At 46.9% G+C, this 18,784-nt stretch overlaps 1 protein-coding gene across 1 annotated transcript in view; it reads left to right on the forward strand.

Moving 5' to 3' along the window:
- The first annotated feature begins 1,241 nt into the window (after positions 1-1,241).
- F13A1 (coagulation factor XIII A chain) overlaps positions 1,242-18,784 on the forward strand; it is a 140,726-nt gene continuing 123,183 nt past the window's right edge. The window contains exons 1-4 of the mRNA XM_061147685.1: positions 1,242-1,265; positions 1,476-1,537; positions 3,596-3,743; positions 16,654-16,842. Coding sequence (XP_061003668.1) covers positions 3,614-3,743; positions 16,654-16,842 — 319 coding nt within the window. The 5' untranslated portion in view covers positions 1,242-1,265; positions 1,476-1,537; positions 3,596-3,613. The remainder of the gene's footprint in view (positions 1,266-1,475; positions 1,538-3,595; positions 3,744-16,653; positions 16,843-18,784) is intronic.

Here is an 18,784-nt window from a genome sequence, read left to right on the forward strand (position 1 = left end):
GGGACATGCCAAGTGCAGACGGCTGGTGGGCACTTAGAGGGCGGTCTGAAGACCATGACTAAAGACCTAGAAGTGGGAGGAGTCAGGATGGAAACTGGAAGCATGAGGGTTGCTGAAATGACCAAAGGAGACTGGGTAGCTCAGAGCAAAGTCCTGACAGTGCACCTCACAGAGGCAAGGGGCAAAGACCTTCCAGGCAAGAGCGGGCAGCAGAGCTCAATGTCTCCCAAGGTTCAATAAATGGGAATTGAATCCTGCCGTTTGGGTTTAGCACAGGCCCCTGCTGACTTTGAACTACAGTTTCAGTGGAATGAGGCGGGCAGAAGCTTGCAGTGAAGAGGGGAAGAGAAGGGGCAATGGCAGAGCAGTGTGGGTTGAGAAAGGGATTTAAAAACCCTGGAGAGACTTGACGTTGAGGACCATGCACATGGGAAGCAGCTGCTCGAGGCATGGAGCACAAGGTCCAGGAGAAAGAGCGGAGAAGCCCTACAGCAGGGGCCTGAAGACGGTGAAGGGAACCCAGGCAGAGCGGGCGTGGGGGGACACGGCGCACTTGGCCATGGGCAAGGGGTGGGCGGGGCAGTAACAGGGAGAGACAGAAAGGACCTGCTTCTGCAGGCGAGCTCCCAGACTCGGTAGCGAAAACTTGATGCGTTCTCATGATGGCATCTTTTCACTTTTATATTAAATTAGATCAAGCAGCAGGGTCAGAAACTGGAAGACAGTAAAGGTGGTTAGAAACAGCCATGACTGAAAATAAGAGTGTTTCAAGATATGAAGACACGGAGGAAAAACACATGGAAAATTTTAGAGGGAAATTGTTCTTTTCTTTTTTCTCCCATCATTTGAAAAGAAACCAAAATAGTTTTCAGGGGAAAAAAAGAAAACACAAACAAACCAACAAGCGTTATTTTCTCATTTTTGCAGCACTCTTCAAGGTATTTTCTCATCTGCCTTCTGGCTGGCAGCCCCCCTCCCCACCCCCCTGCCCCCGCAGGAAAGCTTGTGGTTGGGGGGTGGGCGGGGACTCCAATGTTCCTTCTGTTTCACACATGCTGCGAGGTCACTGCTGTCTGTGACCAGACCCCTCCTCCTGGCCAGCCACACCAGCCAACCTTGGAATTCTGGAGGACAAAACCGCCCCCTTGAGTGGGGAGACCCTCCCCCCAACCCTGGGACCTAAGGGCCGGGGGTGGGGTCTGCCCAGCCCTGCGGGCCCTCCGCTCCCAGTGGCCGGGGAGGGGGGCAGATTGGAGGTGGGGGAGGTGAGAAGCAGGACTGGGGAGAAGGGGTGCTGGGGAGGCAATGCCAGAGCAGCGGCAGGGCAGGACGGCGGGGTAAACAGAAAGTCTCAGACCGCCGCTGGCTCCAGCTGTCAGGCAGTGGGAGGGGAAATCGCTGTGGGACGGGAGGGGGGCGCTCTTAGGAAGTTATTTAAGAACCAACTTTCTTGTCGTCGGTCCTGTGTCCTTTAGAGGAAGTACCCCAGAGACGCCCAGAGCCGGCCCGCGCTGGGGCACCTTGGGAGGGAGCGCAGGTAAGCCGCCCGCCCGCCGCATCCTGCAGCCCAGCCTTGCAGCCGGGGGTCCCGGGGCCGCCGCCTCCCCGTCCGCCCCCGCCCCGGGTCTCCGGGATGATGCTCGGGTGGCGCTCGGAGAGCAGGGAGCCGGGACCGGGGGCAGCCCGGCTGCTCCACTTGGTTCTTCGCCCCTAACTCTGCATCCACTCAGCCCCGCCGGCTTCTGAGCTGGGGCTTCTCTCAGGTACCGGCCCTGGGAAGCTTTCCTAAAGGCGCTGCTGGCTGAAAACGGCCACTAGGGTCTCCCCCTCAACAGACAGGGGAGCAGACTCTGGAAAGAGGATGCAAAGGGCGGGGAGGCGAGGGGGCGGGGAGGGTGGAGCAGGGCCAGGTAAGAACAGCAACCTGTTGCAACTGGGGTCCATGGCTTAGCTCTCCGTCTCTGGAACCCCCTCCCAGGCGGCAGGCAGAGCCGAACCCCCTCCCGGGTCGCAGGCAGAGCCGAACCCCCTCCCGGGTCGCAGGCAGAGCCGAACCCCCTCCCGGGTCGCAGGCAGAGCCGAACTTGAGCACCGCCCTGCCCCCCGGACCTGGCAAGGAGGCGGGGCCTGAGCCCACCTGCTCTCACCCAGCTGGGCCTGCACAGGCCTCTCTCACCTAGCAGGCACCTGGGGGTCCCCAGCCTCCGGGCCTCTCTCCCCAGGAGCTACTGCTCAGCACCCCTCCCCTGGAGCCCGCCCACCCCGCGCCCCCAGCCGCCTTGCAGCCCCCTCGGCCTCTCCCCACCAGAGGACGCCTCCTCGTGCCTGCGTCTATTAATTCTTCTTCTCTCCCCTCTCCCCCACCGCCTAACCCACAGGACACTGTAAATAGGACTGCAGGTATTTACGAGGCCCCCGCTCAGACTTGGCACTTCTGAACACTGCTGTCTCCTTCCAAACCCCAGCGCCCTGGGAAGGGGCTTGGGGCTTCCAGCGGCTCAGCCGGCCCCTGGACAGCTTAACCCCCGACCCCAGTCCACCCCTCCCCTCCCACCGTCTCACACCCTTCCCTGGAGCCTCCTCCATAAGGCTGCTCTTCATCTTCAGAGGGTGTGCCTGACTTTTGGAAACAGCCAGAGAACCCGGAGTCCTGACTGGGGAACCCAGGTGATGAAGGAGAAGCCGGAGACAAGGTCTCCCTTCATTTGGCCCCTCGGTCAACAAGTGCCGGCTGGACCCCGGTGGGGAGGTGTGGTGTTTAAACTGGTTGTTTGTCCGCACAGACTCGGAAGGAAGGGGAAGCAGGCGCGGGGCAAGGGCAGTGTTAGCCACGCAGAGGGAGTCCTCTTTGCAAACGGGCTATTTATAGCACTCTCTAATATCAGAGGCGCCTCCCCATCACCTTCCAGAACCCTCCTGTCCCTAGTCCTGCTTCCTGGGGTCCCGGCTCCAAAGCAGTGACCACCACGTTCTCACACCCTCCCGGCTTCACTGCTGTACATTGTCGGGGCCTAATGGAAGCATCCCTGGACTGGAAACTTCGAGGGCAAGCATCCTTCTGTTTTGTTCTCCAGCACATCCCGAGTGGCCAAACTGCAACCTGGCACAGAGGGGACTCTGGATAAATACTGGCTGCATTAACTTGCAGGCATGAATGTTTGAAAGAATGTCACTTATTTGGACGGGAGTATATGAGTTTATTCTTCCAGTGAGGATGCCTCAGCAGTCTATAGGAAATGGGCAGAGGTACCTGCATAAATGTTTCTTCCAAGAGATACCCTTTGGGGGAATGAGAAAAAGACCCTGCTCTCCAAAATCTTTTATAGCTTTCATTTCTCCAAATAAGCCCTCTTTCTTCTGCTTTCCATGTGTTACCACAAACACGAAATCCCCCCCACCTCCAAGATCCCTGGGGAGCTGTTCCCCATCATTAGACCGATCCTTCCTGCCATATCTCAGGGTTTATTTATGCAAAACTCAAAATGAGTTGCTCAAGAGCTGTCACGGACAAATACGTCTGTTTCTCCACTTTTGAATCTTTGTCGCAAAAGTAACTGGCTTCCCGTTCCTGTCTTGTCTCCTTTTCTCCCCCAAGGAACCTGTGAGGCTGAGGATGTCGGAGTCCTCCGAGGCCACTTTTGGAGGCAGGAGAGCCGTCCCTCCCAACACCTCCAATGCAGCAGAGAACGACCCCCCCACTGTGGAGCTGCAGGGTCTGGTGCCCCGGGGCTTCAACCCACAAGGTACGGGCACCTCCCTGGCCCCCAGGGTGCTGGGGCAGCACCCTCCCTCTCCACCGAGCTCCCACCAAAGCCGACCCCCTGCCAGTCTCTGGTTTTAAAGAAGGGCCTCCAAAACCCTCTCTTGAGTGGTAAAACCACCAAAGGTCAGGATTCGTATCCCAGTTCTGCTACCTCATCACTTTGTAATCTCAAGAGCTTCCCTGGTGGCTCAGTGGTAATGAATCTGCCTGTCAATGCAAGGGAGGAGGGTTCGATCCCTGGGCTGGGAAGATCCCCTGGAGAAGGCAACGGCAACCCACTCCAGTATTCTTGCCTGGAGAATCCCATGGACAGAGGAGCCTGGCGGGCTACAGTCCACAGGGTCGCAAAAGAGCCAGACACAACGGAGTGGCTAAACCACCAGAACAGCAATGCCAAGGGTGTCACTTCTGCAAAGCAAGGCCATGAGCCAAGGCCTCTTGCTGCCCTACTGCTCTGTTCCTAAGAATGTTCTCTCGCTGGAAGTTTCCACTTCCGAAACCCCGCGGCCGTTTTGGTTGTCTGGCTCCCGCCTCCTTCCTACCCGGGGCCATGCATCCATTGCTGTGTGTCTCGCAGGAGAGAGAGGCTGGGGTCTATGGAAGGGGGATGGGGCCCCGGGCGCAGGCGCAGCGACTGCGTCCCCTGCTGTCCCCTCTGCCCTGTCCGGAGGGACCTTCTCTGGGAGCCGCAGGCCGCGCTGACCCCCTCCCAGCCCTGCGTGCTGTCATGGGCCCCAGGCGCCAGCAGTGGCTTCAGCCAGCAGACACAGACACCGTCCCCTCGGGCCCTGGCAGGGACAGTCAGACTCACATCCCTGAGCAGAAACATGCAGGGAACATGCAGGGCCCCAAACCCGCTTTTGCTCCTGAAGGGGCTCTGTGTTGGTTTCCCCGGGGAGTGAATACTCCCTCGTAGGGGAGGTGTCCACGATCACCCTGTGGGGTGTGGTTAAACTGCTCGGCCCCAAAGAGACCAGAGGTGGAAAGAGAAGGGCCAGGACAATGCTGGTTATGAACAAACCCAGCAAGTCGGAGAACAGCTGGGTGTGATGGCAGGTTTGGTCGTGTTAGTATCATGTCCAGATGACGTGATATCCAATTATGAAGACGGAGAGAAACCCCAGGACCACCCCTGGGGCTCCATCCAGACTGGGAGCTTGGGGGCTCACAGAACTGAAGGGCATCTTCGACTGAGTCCAGGGGCTGAGACAAGGTGTTAACTTGGAGTTCTGAGCCCTATCTCCCTTCCAGGTGCTACACACTCCAAAATGCCCCGTTAGAGCCACAGAACTGAGTTTAAAAGGACTTGCTAATCAGCTTATCTAAATCGCCAAGTTATAGGTTGGGAGACTGAGACCAAAGCAAGCACTTGATGTTCACACCTTCACTACTTAGTCTAGGAACCTTCCTTCCTTCTTTCCTTCCTTCTTTCTTCTTTTTAAATGCAGGTAAAATTGGAACACATGCAGATGTTAAATTATCAACCAAGTTATCCTGGTGTAACCAAACAAGTTACCTTGTTTCAGTTTTCTAGCATAATTCTCCTCCTGCAGAGAAGACTCTGGGACCCGGGGCGGGGTGGGGGGTGGGGTGGGGTGGCAAGGTGCTGGGAGAAGCCGGCTGGGAGAGCAGAAAGTGAAAGGGGTACAGAAGAAGTGGGAGATGCCACAAAGGCAGTGAGATGTCACAAATTGTCCCCTGGTCCAGGACTCAGAAGACCCAGGTCCTGTCCAACATCTTCCACTTGCTCACTTTTGGGCTATGGGGCACATCATGAAAATGACCAGAACCTCAGTTTCCCCATCAGCAGAATGGAGCAATATCCACTTCACAGTCGTCATGAGGCTCAATGACCAGTGGCTGTGAGAGTCTTGATTAATATGTGCTCACTGATTCAGAAGATGTGGATTATCACATCTCTACAAGGTCTGGAACCCACATGTGGGAACCTTGATCTAAGGGTAATGCCTGCAGCCTGCAACCCTCGGATATCTAAAATGCAACAAAAATGTTGCCAATAAGAAAACTGCCAGAGAACTTGAGCAGGTAGTTCAATTTTTAAAAAATCTAGAAATACTAATTTTTTGGTTGCTTATTTTTGGAGGCAGGGGTGGGGAGTTATTTTGAACTGACTTATTTGGAAAGATCAGTCATTATTTGCTTGGCAGTCAGATGTGTCCACAGCCCGAGTGACATTCTGGGATACTTAGGACAGGCCCTGGTTTGGGGGGTGTGTCTCGTGAACAGTCAGTCCCTTGAGAACTGAATGACTCATCAGTTCTGGAGTCATTGTAACCTTATTATTAATAGCAGGTTTCCGATTTCATAAACATGTATCCATTTAGTAGTTCTCCTACAGATGAGCTAAGTGCTGCCTGCCCTGAGGAAGGACCTGTGAGCCTAGGAGGCATAGAAGTAAGTCCCAGATGAAAACAGAAAAAAACATACCATCCGATCGGGGAGGGCCATTTCCCAATATCCTTCATATTTCAAAAGTCTGTTTAATTGTACCAAAGTGGGTTTTCTGGGACTAAATATATCAACTTCTCCCCACGTCTCTGCCAAGACGTAGTCCTGTGGGTTTAAGTGCCCGCTTCTTGTAGGTTCCTGGCCGCCAGTGGAGGACTTATATCCAAGGATGACTGCTTCCAGCACAGTTGTTGTGCAGTTGCTCAGTCGTGTCCGACTCTTTGTGACCCTGTGGACTGCAGCACGCCCAGCTTCTCTGTCCTTCACTATCTACCAGAGTTTGCTCAAACTCATGTCCATTGAGTGGGTGATGCCATTCAACCGTCTCATCTTCTGCTGCCCCCCTCTCCCCCTGCCCTCAATCTTCCCCGGCATCAGAGTCTGCCTCCAGGATAACAAAGTCCTAAGCCAGACTCTCTTCATTGGTTTCACGGGAGTTTTCCAAAGGGTCGCTTCAGCAAGCTGCTCTTGTGAGATGGACCAGAAGGGCAGAGAGGCAAGAGGAGGAAAAGGGGGGAAATGCAAGATTCTCCCCTTTGTGTAGTCTTGTGGCAGTGGATGTAGACAATATGTGTTAAGTGTATGTAATACCTTTAATAGGGCTTCCCAGGTAGCTCAGCAGTAAAGAATCCACCTGGCAATGCAGAAGATGCCAGTTCAGTCTTTGGGTCAGGAAGATCCCCTGGAGAAGGAAATGACAACTGAATCCAGTATTCTTCCCTGGGAAATCCTGTGGGCAGAGGCGCCTGGCAGGCTACAGTCCGTGGGGTCACAAAAAGAGTCAGACATGACTTACCGACTAAATAGCAACAACGCTTTTAATGCAGAGCTTCAGTGAATATTTGGTTAAGAATGATTTTTGCCTGAGTTTCAAAATGTACAATCAAACATAAGGTTCCTCCCATAGGGCAGCATGCGATGTAATAAACATTGAGATGTTTGAGCTGACGGTGGAACCCAAGCCGCGGTGGTGTTTGATGCCCTCCTGTGTTTTTAGGGATCCTTCATGGCTCCCCTTTGAACTCAATTGTAGCTGAGAAAAATATCTGAAAATCCCCTCAGCTTGTTTGGATTTGCATCTATTTCTAATAGGCTGTGCTGCATATGCTCATTTGGTGTTTTTGAAAGTCTCTCCACAGCCTTCCCGGTCTCAAAGGTTATTTTAGCAGGAGATGTAATGTTCCGGAAGATAAGCTTGTATTCTTGCTCTGGTTCAACTCTATGTTAGCAACAATGGGGATCATTTGCAGCAGTAATTATAATTCTCATTTGACAGGTCTAATGCAATTTGAATTCAAACTGGAAAGCAAACTCAATCTATAAAAAAAAAAAAAAAAGAAAATCAAATACAGGCAGGATCTAGTATTTTAGGGCTAAAGGGATCTGTGCCTTTCTGATTATCTCCCCCCTCCCTGCCCCTCCCTCCAAGTCAGAGCTAAATCAACTAATTGACTAGTAGGTCATCTCTCCTTTGTGCAGAGGAAACCTCTCTTGGTTCAAGAATTTACTGAAAGAATAAAAAAGACCTTCAGAGTACGATTAAGAGATGATGCTGAGTAGAGCTAGTTCACACTTCTCTTGATTTGTGGGAAAATGCTCAATGATCGTGTCAGGAACTACGCTAAGATCTCTCTGGGGACATAAAAATGAACAAGTCAACACCTGGCCTTAAGCAACTGTCCCTTTAGTAGTTGAAACCAACAAGTGGGAGGAGTGGCCAGTGGTGTCAGTGGACTGGGGAAGAGGACACCTGAGTTAGGGCTTAGAAGATGACTAAGAGTGTCCCAGGCAGACGAGTGTATGGAAGGGCATTTCTAGCAGAGAGAACAATGTATGTTAAGTAGTGAGGACAAGAGAGGGGAGAGGGGCCTGGGAAAGGTAAGCAAGAATCACATCATAACAGGCTTTGAAGACCTTACCTTTCCTCCTCCAGACACAGGGCACTTGCCAAGGATTCTAATTAGCAAGTGACACAATCAGAATTATGTTTATTTAAAAAATGCTAATGTTGAGAAAATGGAGAGAAGGAAGCACATTTGGAGGCTGTTGAGATACTTCAAGCCAGAGGAGAAGCAGAACAGAGGGGTTTAGTCCCTGGAGAGAGCATTAGACTCAGTTTTCTCATTCTAGCTTCTGCTGAGCATTTCTTACACATTCAGGATACAGGGCATCTTCCCCCCCCCCCCCCCCCGCACTTTTTTTTTTTTTTTGGCCATGCCATAAGGCATGTAAGATCTTAGTTCCCCAACCAGGGATTGAACTACATTGGAAGCATGCAGTCTTAACCACCAGGGAAGTCCCTCAGAGTACAGGACATTTTAATATTAATAGCCACAATTAAAAACAGTAAGTTGTTTAAGAAAATGTTTTTAGTGATTCTAATGAATGATGGTTTAAAATTCTGGGTATCCAAAAGGAATATGAGAAAGGAAACTTTATCCTGTTGTTTTCACAATAAAGAGACCTACCTCCTCATAGACAGTATTTATACCTATCGTTTGGTAATAATATTATCAGAGATTGCATGGAGAACTCAGTTCACTAGGGAATTCCTAGAATATGAACCTAAACACTTAACTTATTTAAGGGTTCCATCTGTGACAGGTATAATCATTCTCTGAAGAATATTTTTACAAACTAAGGAGAAAATAATCTACTTTTAATCCAATTTTTTCCTATTAGGAGAAGGGTAGGAGGACAGGGAGGCAGCTGGCTCATGAGGGAAGATTTTCTTTTAGCAGTCCATTTTCTGATGCTTTGGAATTAGGCTAAATTGTGTTAGGTAGACTTTTTTGAAAGCTGTCACTTTGAAAAGAGAAAGCTTCCAAGTTTCCAGCTACAATATCTCCCTAAAAGACAAAAAAAAAAAAAACACAAAAAAAAACCATGGGTTAGCGATGAGTTGTTCCATTCTGCCTGTAAATGGGCTTGGCCAGGGAGAAGCAAATTCATTTCCCGTTTGTGGCCAATGAAGCCTAGGCGATGAGAAGTTTCCTTCCATCGAAACTGTGTCTTGTTAAGCCAACAAACAAGGCAAGAATCAGTATGCCTGCTTAGTAAGTGTTTACTGAGGCCCTGCTACATGCGAAGGAGCAATACCAAGCAAAAGGTTCAAGAAAAAGATATCGTTTTCTTGATATCTTATGACAACCATCTGCGGAGTCCTTGCAGTTATGAGGTATTAAAAGAAAAAAATACTTGACTTGATCTGTGGGTGACCAGCTGTGAGCAGTAAAAGAAAAGGGGTTCATTCAGTGGTGCTGGGGACCTCATCTCCCTCGCCAAGACTTGGGGTAACCCTTCATAAATATATAGATTATTGTTGTTCAGTCACTAAGTCATGTCCGACTCTTTGCAACCCATGGACTGCAGCATGCCAGGCTTCCCTGTCCTTCACTATCTCCTGGAGTTTGTTCAAACTCATGTCCATTGAGTCAGTGATGCCATCCAACCACCTCAGCCTCTGTCATCCCCTTCTCCTCCTGCCTTCAATCTTTCCCAGCATCAGGGATCTTTTCCAATGAGTCAGTTCTTCACATCAGGTGGCCAAAGTATTGGAGTTTCAGCATCAGTCCTTCCAGTGAATATTCAGGACTGATTTCCTTTAGGACTGACTGGTTGGATCTCCTTGCAGTCCAAGGGATGCTCAAGAGTCTTCTTAGCATCACAATATGAAAGCATCAATTCTTTGGTGCTCAGCCTTCTTTATGGTCCAGCTCTCACATCCACACATGACTACTGGAAAAACTGTAGCTTTGATTACATGGACCTTTGTTGGCAAAGTGATGTCTCTGTCTTTTAATATGCTGCCTTGGTTGGTCATAGCTTTTCTTCCATGGAGCAAGCAGCTTTGAATTTCACCATCCATGGTGATTTTTGAGCCCAGGAAACTAAAGTCTGCCACCAATTAGGAGATTACATTGGAGAGAGAGCAACATGACTGCCACTTCCTTCTCCTTCTAAACAAACTCTCCTGCTCATTGCCCTCCTGTAGGTCATACACATCTGACTACAGTCTAGAAATTTATCTCTTTAAACTCTCAGCTTTTCAGTGGAGCATTTAATCTTCCATAGTTTAGTCAAGTTCTATATTTTAAATGGAAGTTTTCTCTTAATTTCAATGATTTTAGCATGAACTTTTAAGAGATTATATAGGAAAATTTTACTTACCATTGAGTTAACTTTTTCCCATTTAGGGTACCACTGTGATTCCCTATAATTTTTTTTCTTTCTTTCTGAAGGCATTGACTTAGAGCGATATTGCAATAGAAAAGATAAAGATCACTTAGAATAGGCAATATTTAAAAAAAAAAAACATGTTTTGAATTAAACATTGTCAAATACACCATGTAGGCTACATTATTTTAAAACAAACTCTTCATGTATATCTTAGCATATATTTAGTACATATACTTGTTTTCACTACGAAAAAGATATAAAACTATGATTGGTGGGGATGGGAGCTGAAGTTTTGTATATGCAAAGGAGTTCATTAGTACTTTTTTTTTTTTACCCTTTGTAATGAGTGGTCTAAGTGAGCTGTGAAGACATGGTATTTTTATTCCAATCTGAAACAAAACTGCTGGTCTGGAGGCTTCCTGTTTTAAAACCCCTGCATTATCTTCAGCAGTATTTATGTACCATCCTGAATATATTGAGAATGAAATTGTCTGATAAATGACATTGAAAGCACTCGTATGGTTAATGCTATATTAAATGGAATGATCTATTTTAAAATGAGTAGCCAACTCCTAGTTTCAGATTTTCAGGTTTTATTACATTGGTTTAAAGTGAAAAGTGGCATATTTGCTATGAAATTTTAAAATATTACTCCAGGCTCAGCTCAGTAGGGCTTCACTGGTGGTTCAGCTGGTAAAAAATCCGATTGCAATGAGGGAGACCTGGGTTCGATCCCTGGGTTGGGATCCCCTGGAGAAAGGAAAGGCTACCCACTCCAGTATTCTGGCCTGGAGAATTCCATGGACTGTATAGTCCACGGGGTCGCAAAGAGTCAGACACAACTAAGTGACTTCAGGTCTTCAGGCTCAGTAACAAGATGATTAAGATGCAGTCCAGTCCTTAAGGGACTTACAGACCCCTAGATAAAGTCACCTATATTAGGATGATACTAAGTGGCTGATGATAATAGACATTTTTAAAAAGAAAAGCGTATTCTGAAAATCTGGAAGAGAAAATGACTCACTCCACCTGTAGAAATTCAAGAAAAGAAAGGCAGGCCTGTCTGCTAAGAAGCATTGTCTTATTTAATCTCCACTCTGCTGTCATTCTGCAGATGAGGAAACTGAGGCACAAGTTTATGTAACTTGTCCAAAGTCACGAAGATAGTCAGTTTCAGAACTGAGGTCTGGGTCCAGACAGTCTGGTTCCAGAATCCATGCTCTTATCCATTGTGCTATTCTACTTCTCCTAGTATACTAATAACAATATAATAATAATAATTTTGAGATTTTACTATGTGCCAGATAGTGTGCTAAAGCATTTTATATACACTGTTTCTTTTTCATTTAACGCTTATACCAACCCTATGAGGTATTTCGTTGCCTTTCTAAAAATAGGAAAACTGGACTCAGATTAAATAACTTCTCAGAGTTGCACAAATAGTGATGCATCTCCCAAAACATATTCTGAAAAATCCTCCACACAAAGAAATACTTCCCATGGCCATTCAGCTTTGGAAAGCATTCTACCTGTAGGAGATTTGCAGTGCACAGCAGCATGTGACAGTCCCCCATAAATTTTGCAAGAACCCTGATTGTGTGCGTGCGTGCTAAGTCGTTTCAGTCTTGGCTGACTCTTTACGACCCTCCAGACTGTAGCCTGCCAGGCTCCTCTGTCCTTGGGATTCTCCAGGCAAGAATGCTGGAGTGGGTTGCCATTTCCTCCTCCAGGTGATCTTCCCGACCTAAGGACTGAACACATGTCCCAGCATTGGCAGGCAAATTGTTTACCACTGAGCCACCAGGGACGCTCAGGAATCCTGATTAACTCTGGTTAAACCAGCACTTCCCAAACGGATTTAACCCTGGCTATTCCTTCAATTCCCCATGTATATCCCATGGAACTAGAACTTCATGATGCCACATAAGGATGAACTGACTTCAGTCAGGCTCACTAGATGCTAACCAGGTTCACTAGACTGGGGTGTGGAACTGGAAAGCCAGGATTTTCATTTGCAATGAGAGCTAGAACCTCTGAGAACCTGATGGCAAAGAAGGACTTGCATTTCTCTCTCTGGCTTTATTTTTCCACATAGGCAGACCTGCTCGGGAAACCACTCGTTTTTAGGGGCAGGTCATCATGCAGGGAGGGGTGGCAGGAGCCGAGGCTGATCCTGGCAGTGCCCTGGGGTCAGGTATCACTCCAGGCCGACTGGACTTTCCCCACCTCACCTGGAAGGCCGACCCGACAGCCTCCCAGCTGACCTTCTTGCCTCCAGCACCACCACCCTCCAGTCTGTTTTCCTCTCTGTCACCAGGAGAGGCAATTTCAGTTTGTCTCTGCATCCATCTAACCATATTCATTTGCTAGTTCAGGTTCTTCACTGGGTTCCCAGTGCAGCTGGAGTCCAGACTCCTTACAGGGACTTCAAGGCTTGCTGCCTTCTTGTCCACGGTGCTTGCATTGCAACCCTCCCCTCAACCAATCACTTTTCAGCTTTGTTTCAAAAAAACATTGATTGATTTTGACTGTACAAGATCTCCGTTGCCGCATGGGGGATCTAGTTCCCTGGACCAGGAATTTCACCTGGGGCCCTGCATTGGGAGCATGGCGTCTTAGCCACTGGGCCATCTGGGAAGTCTCCACCTTTCCGCTTTGAAAGTAAACCATGCACTCTCTCCCCTCAGTCTCCGCTCATCCTCCTTTCTCTCCCACCTCTCTTTCTGCCTGGAAAACTTGCTTGGCTTTCAGACCCCTATTCATACCTCAGTTCCTCTGGAATGCTTCCTGAGTCTCCCCTAGTCTGGGTTAGGGGCTCCTGGCCAGAAACCCTCACACAGTCATCATTCGTTTCATCTATCAGAGTGTTTTACTTTTTCATGACACTATATCATAATTACCTGTTCACTTTTCCATATCTAACACTGTGCATTTTATTTATTTAGCAGTGACCTAATGTTTCTATATCCATGTCTTGAATGACAGCATAAAATTGCATATTTATTAAACTCCTTGTGGACGGGAAGTTAGGAAGGACATTAAATGTACTGAATATATATGCCTGTATGCTGAGTCACTTCACTTGTGCCTGACTCTTTGCTACCCATGGACTGAAGCCAGCCAGGCTCCCCTGCTCTGTCCATGGGCTTCTCCAGGCAAGAGTCCTGGAGTGGGTTGCATCCCCTCCTCCAGGGCATCTTCCCAACCCAGGGAAGAACCTGCATCTCTTATGTCTCCTACATTGGCCGCCTGCTGGGTGGCTAAGATGGTAAAGAATTGAATATACACTTAGGGTCTAAAATTATCTTAAGAATTTGGAACAATTAACCTAATATAATAAGATAAAATTTAATGTGAAACAAGTAAGGCCCTAAATTAGGCTAAAAAGAAAAAAAAAATTGCACTGATAGAAATGGTTAAATAACAATATGAGTAAGTGACTTACAGGGATCTGACTGAGTTTTAATCCACTACTGGTAGAAGTGAGATCAGAATGTATTTTAAAAGTTTTGCTTCACCACATGCTTAATGTAAATCAACAATAAGAGTATCCAAAACACACTAATGCTATTTTGGACTGAAATCACAGAAATTTATTTCAGAAGATGCAGTGGTCTCATTGGTTTTCACTGGGAAAACCATAACCAAAGATGTATTTAATTCTAGGAAAAACACTATAAGACAGAGTTTCATAAAATGGAGCATATATATTTCAGAGCAGGTAAAAGGTCTAGAAATAATGTCTTAAAGGACAACTGAAGGCATAGAGAATGCTTTACTCAGAGGAACACTCATAGAAGTCTTTATATACTGAATGAGTGCCAGATGAAATGAATAGAACATATTCTATATTTATGCGGAAGTTAGAACCAGAACCTGTGGTTAGAAAAATTATAGGCAAGCAGATGTCAGTTTGTCTTAAAAGGATTTTTCAAATAATTGGATTATATAAAAATAAGCTGTTTGCTTTATATGATAGTGGGTTCCCTGTTCAGATGGAGACTAAAAGCCTAAGTACTAGGATTTTCATGGAGGTGTTTCATACAGCAGGTCTACCAGATGGTCTAGCCATCCCTCTGCCCTCTGAGACTCTGTGATGCCAATATCAATATATTCCTTCCACGGTGCTGATGAATGAAGAGTCGATTCAACTCTTTTTTGAGGAATTAGGTTTTTAGACATTAAAAAAAAAAAAAACCAGCATTATGAAAAGTCAAGATGTAAAGAAAGAGGGCCAAATGAGTTGATTCCTGAGGTCCTTCTCAAGTGGGACATTTATGATTCTTCAGCTCTTTCTGAAGCTAGTTTTACATTGAGGATTGTGACCTTAATAAGACCAGAGCACTTAGGGGGAAGGCAGCTTGGAAGACAGAGGTGTAGAAATAAACATCTTCGGCCCACAGCCTCCTAAAGGAGCGAAACTGCACTCCGGGGACCATGCACTCCAGCAGGGCTCTGCGATGCCACAAAGGCAGAACTGCATCTCATGCTTTCCGTTTGCTTCAGTGTCACGGTCAGAATAGCTCGTTGAGGACCACACCATGCGAAATATAAAATAACTCCATCACAGTTCGTAGTCATCGAGCCACAAAGAAGCCTCTGGTCCCAGATATAACGTCAGACCCATTCTCCTGTGAGGATATTCAATCTTTGTAGACAGTCTCAAGAAATCAGTGTCTTCATCTTAAAGGTGAGAAAACTCAGCTTCTGAGAGGCAACCTCCCTGACCTAAGTAATGATGAGAGCTGAGATCAAATTCAGGATTACCTGGACTTTGAATTAATCCCGGGTGTTTCAGGGACTCCTAGACTTCAGAACTATGGAGTATCTTAATGAACCCAATTTCTCTGTTTTGCCTATGAGACAAAATGAGCTCAGAGGGGACCAGGCATCCTGCTCAAGACTCCTGTGTAAAAGCAAAGAAGGCAGTGAGTCTTATGGGGTGAAGCCCCCAGCACGCCGTCTACACAGCGTGAGCACAAACCATGCAGCCGGCACGGCCCGGAAACGAGAGGGAAGTCAGGGTGGCAGGACTCCCTGCCGACGTGGTCAGGAAAAGAGAGGGAACTCAAGATGGCAGGACACCCTCCGCCATCCCTCGCCCAGTTTTCTCTCCCCCATGGCCCTTTGGAACCCCAAATGCATACACAGAACTCTGTTTTTAGATCCCATGGGCTATAACCTGCCAGGCTTCTTTGTCCATGGGATTCTCCAGGCAAGAATACTGGAGTGGGTATCCACTCCCTTCTCCAGGGGGATCTTCCCAACCCAGGGACTGGACCCAGGTCTTCTGCTTTGCAGGCAGATTCTTTAGCCTGAGCCACGAGGGAAGCCCCCTTTAGACTAGATCTTCTAAACTGCACTGTAGATGGGTAACTACAGTTGCCGTCACACCAGTAATCATAGCAGACAAAATGGGGAATAAAACCTAAAGGAGATCTAACTTTCATCCAGTGTTATCATGTCTCAGATAAATATATAACTGACATTTACACTCCCAATTCCACACATTAGAGGAAAAACCTGAAGATTTTGGTATCACACCAGGGTTTGCTTCCAGATTGGTCGGTTAGTAGCCAGGGAAATGCGAAGCGTGTTTCTGCCTGTTCAATGTGGGAACAATCCTACCGACCTCGTAAAAACACTGATACGCTTCCCCCACACCTGTTCCCTCTGTTACCTGCTTTTGAAGGACAAGATCTCCTTTTAGAATTATGGAAAGGGAGGTTTACCCTTCCTGAATAAGAGAAGAATTTTAGGTTAATGGTCAACTTTGTCCTCGGAACATCCCTTGGAAGCTTTGTTAGATTTGATCCCTCCCCTTTTAAAGATAAAAAATTGAAACCTGCTATTCCCTGCCTTTTCCACCGTAGAGACGCTGTAGTCGTTGTGGGAAGCAGCTGACTGCATGAACACCAATGTAAGGCTCGGACGGGAAGCTTTGACTCGAGTCCTGGTTTCTCTGTATCTAGACCTGTACGCTGGGCATCACCATCACTGCCCTCTTATCCCCGAAGTGGGATCTGAAGCAGGGTCAGAAGGGGAAAAGGCCTTTTAAAAGTCTTCTTTGAATGCAAGGATGTCACAAGAGACCGATTCTGAAATCTACCAGCCCCCTGTATAGAGTTTTATCTAATAAACCTACTACCTTGCGTCTTCAGGAAAAATAGTCTTGTTTTTTTCAGTGTGTGTTTAAACCAAAATGACTCAATGTTTTCCTTGATTGTTTTCTTTGTGTATAGACTACCTTAATGTCACGGGTGTTCACCTGTTCAAGGAGAGGTGGGATAGCAACAAGGTGGACCACCACACCGACAAGTACGTCAACAACAAGCTGATTGTGCGCAGAGGACAGCCTTTCTACATTCAGATCGACTTCAACCGTCCCTATGACCCCAAAAGGGATCTCTTCAGGGTGGAGTATGTCATTGGTGAGTGCCATGTGCAAGCCCTACTCATGACAGCCATGATACCCTGGCTTATAATTGCAAAATGGTACCGGTGTATTTCCTGGAATCATGCTTTAACAGTTGGCTGGAACTGGGATTAATCACATACAGTCTCGGTACGTTACACTCTAAGATGGGTCTGATACAATACCAAACATCAATAAATCATTTGCCTAGTCAGGCAAAGGTCTGGTATAATAAAAGTGAGCACAATTGGTATAAAATGTTAATGTATGTAGAGAAAAGCATACATTGCTGATATATATGCAATTTAATAACCTGGAAAACAATTTGGCATATCTGTTCATATTAAAAAGACATATGTCCTTTGACCCTGCAGTTTCACCCTTAGAAATCTATACCAGTGATATTTAAAATCTTAAAATCCACCTTTAAAAAGTGGGCCTTATTTTCTGCAGTGTTGTGACAAAAGCATCCTAAGAGTAAACAGCATTCAGTAGTGGAAGGGTTGAAAAGACTGTGACATAGTCACATAATGGATTGTGAGCTCGACCTAAAACAGATGACTTCAAGAGAGGTGGTGAGAAAGCAAAATATAGAAGAGTGTACACAAGATCTGTACATGTGTGTGTAAATGCGCATGTGCACAGATCAGTAAAGTATTGTGAGTTCAGAAAAAGATTATGAAGCATACACATCGGTGTTGACGTGGGGTCCATGGTGGAAATATAGCCAAAATAAAGGCAAGAGAAGCAAAAGGAAAGGGAGCCAAGTAGGAAAAGCAGGGGGGAATACGTGAGCACAATGTGACTATGTGGAGTCATCGATGTAAAATCATTGATCTATAGGAATAAATATAATTAAAAGTATTAAAATCACAACTAAAAATGCATACTGCCTTAGGGGAAAAAATCTAAGGCTGCTGATCACTTGAGGAATATGGTTTGTGCTTAATTGAGCTTTCAACGTGAATTCACACAGAAATGTAGGGAACTTGTTTGAAGAGAGAAGAGAATGGGGAGAGGAGAAAAGAGATCCCTGAGTCAGAATAAACAACATCAGTGCGGCGACTGAGTTCTACACAGAATTGTTTGTTATCCCAACTGTGCAATTAGGAAAGGGGAAACTAAATTAACCGTTCTTATATGTTAGGCAAAGTAAAATAACACAGTTTAATAACTCTTATTGTTAATATTTTTTAATAACGGGTACTTTAGGTGAGAGAAGAATCCACAGCTAATTTTTAAGCAATATTTTGAAATATGAAGAAAATTTATTTTTGTTTCTTTCCCTAAGTTCATTTATTTTTCTTTTGTGTGTATGTGTGCATGCTTGTGTGGACTAGATATGATTAAAACGTCCTTGACACATTTATAGTAAAAGGATCACTTCACACATGTCAATAAATACCTACAGTTTTCTTTCAACTTAATGGGGATTTTTTTGCCTTCATCTTTATAAGCAAATATTTCGGGCAGTGAGGGGAGGATAGGGAAGCTTGGCCCCTAAACTGGATGTCTCTGAGGTCTCAGATCCTCTCCCGTAATCACTCATGAAAGAATTATAGTAATGAAAGTCTCAGGAAGAATAAGATGACTGTCTTAGATCAGGTTTCTAGGACACAGACTCAGAGAAGGAGATCTGTGTGAAATGAGATTTCTGGGGTGCGGTCTTGGGGTCACCATCTGAGCAGGAGTGCAGGGGTCAGTGTCGGACAGAGCGAAGAGCTGAGCTCCGCTGAGCAAAGGCGTCAGGGGGTCCTCTGGAGCTGGATTGTGTCTTCAGGATTGGCCAGTCTTGAGGCAAGGGCATAGGCCCTTTATATTCTAGCACAGACTGTCATTGACCATAAGCTACCCCCGGGGAGGGGGTACTTAGTTAGTTGGGTCTCTAGGGCTGAGGGTAAACCCCTGAGGGCCCTGAGCCTCCAGCACTCCCAGCATCCGGAACAAGGATGCCTCCA

The sequence above is a fragment of the Dama dama genome, chromosome 7 (assembly GCF_033118175.1).
Source record: "Dama dama isolate Ldn47 chromosome 7, ASM3311817v1, whole genome shotgun sequence".
NCBI classification, from domain to species: Eukaryota; Metazoa; Chordata; class Mammalia; order Artiodactyla; family Cervidae; genus Dama; species Dama dama.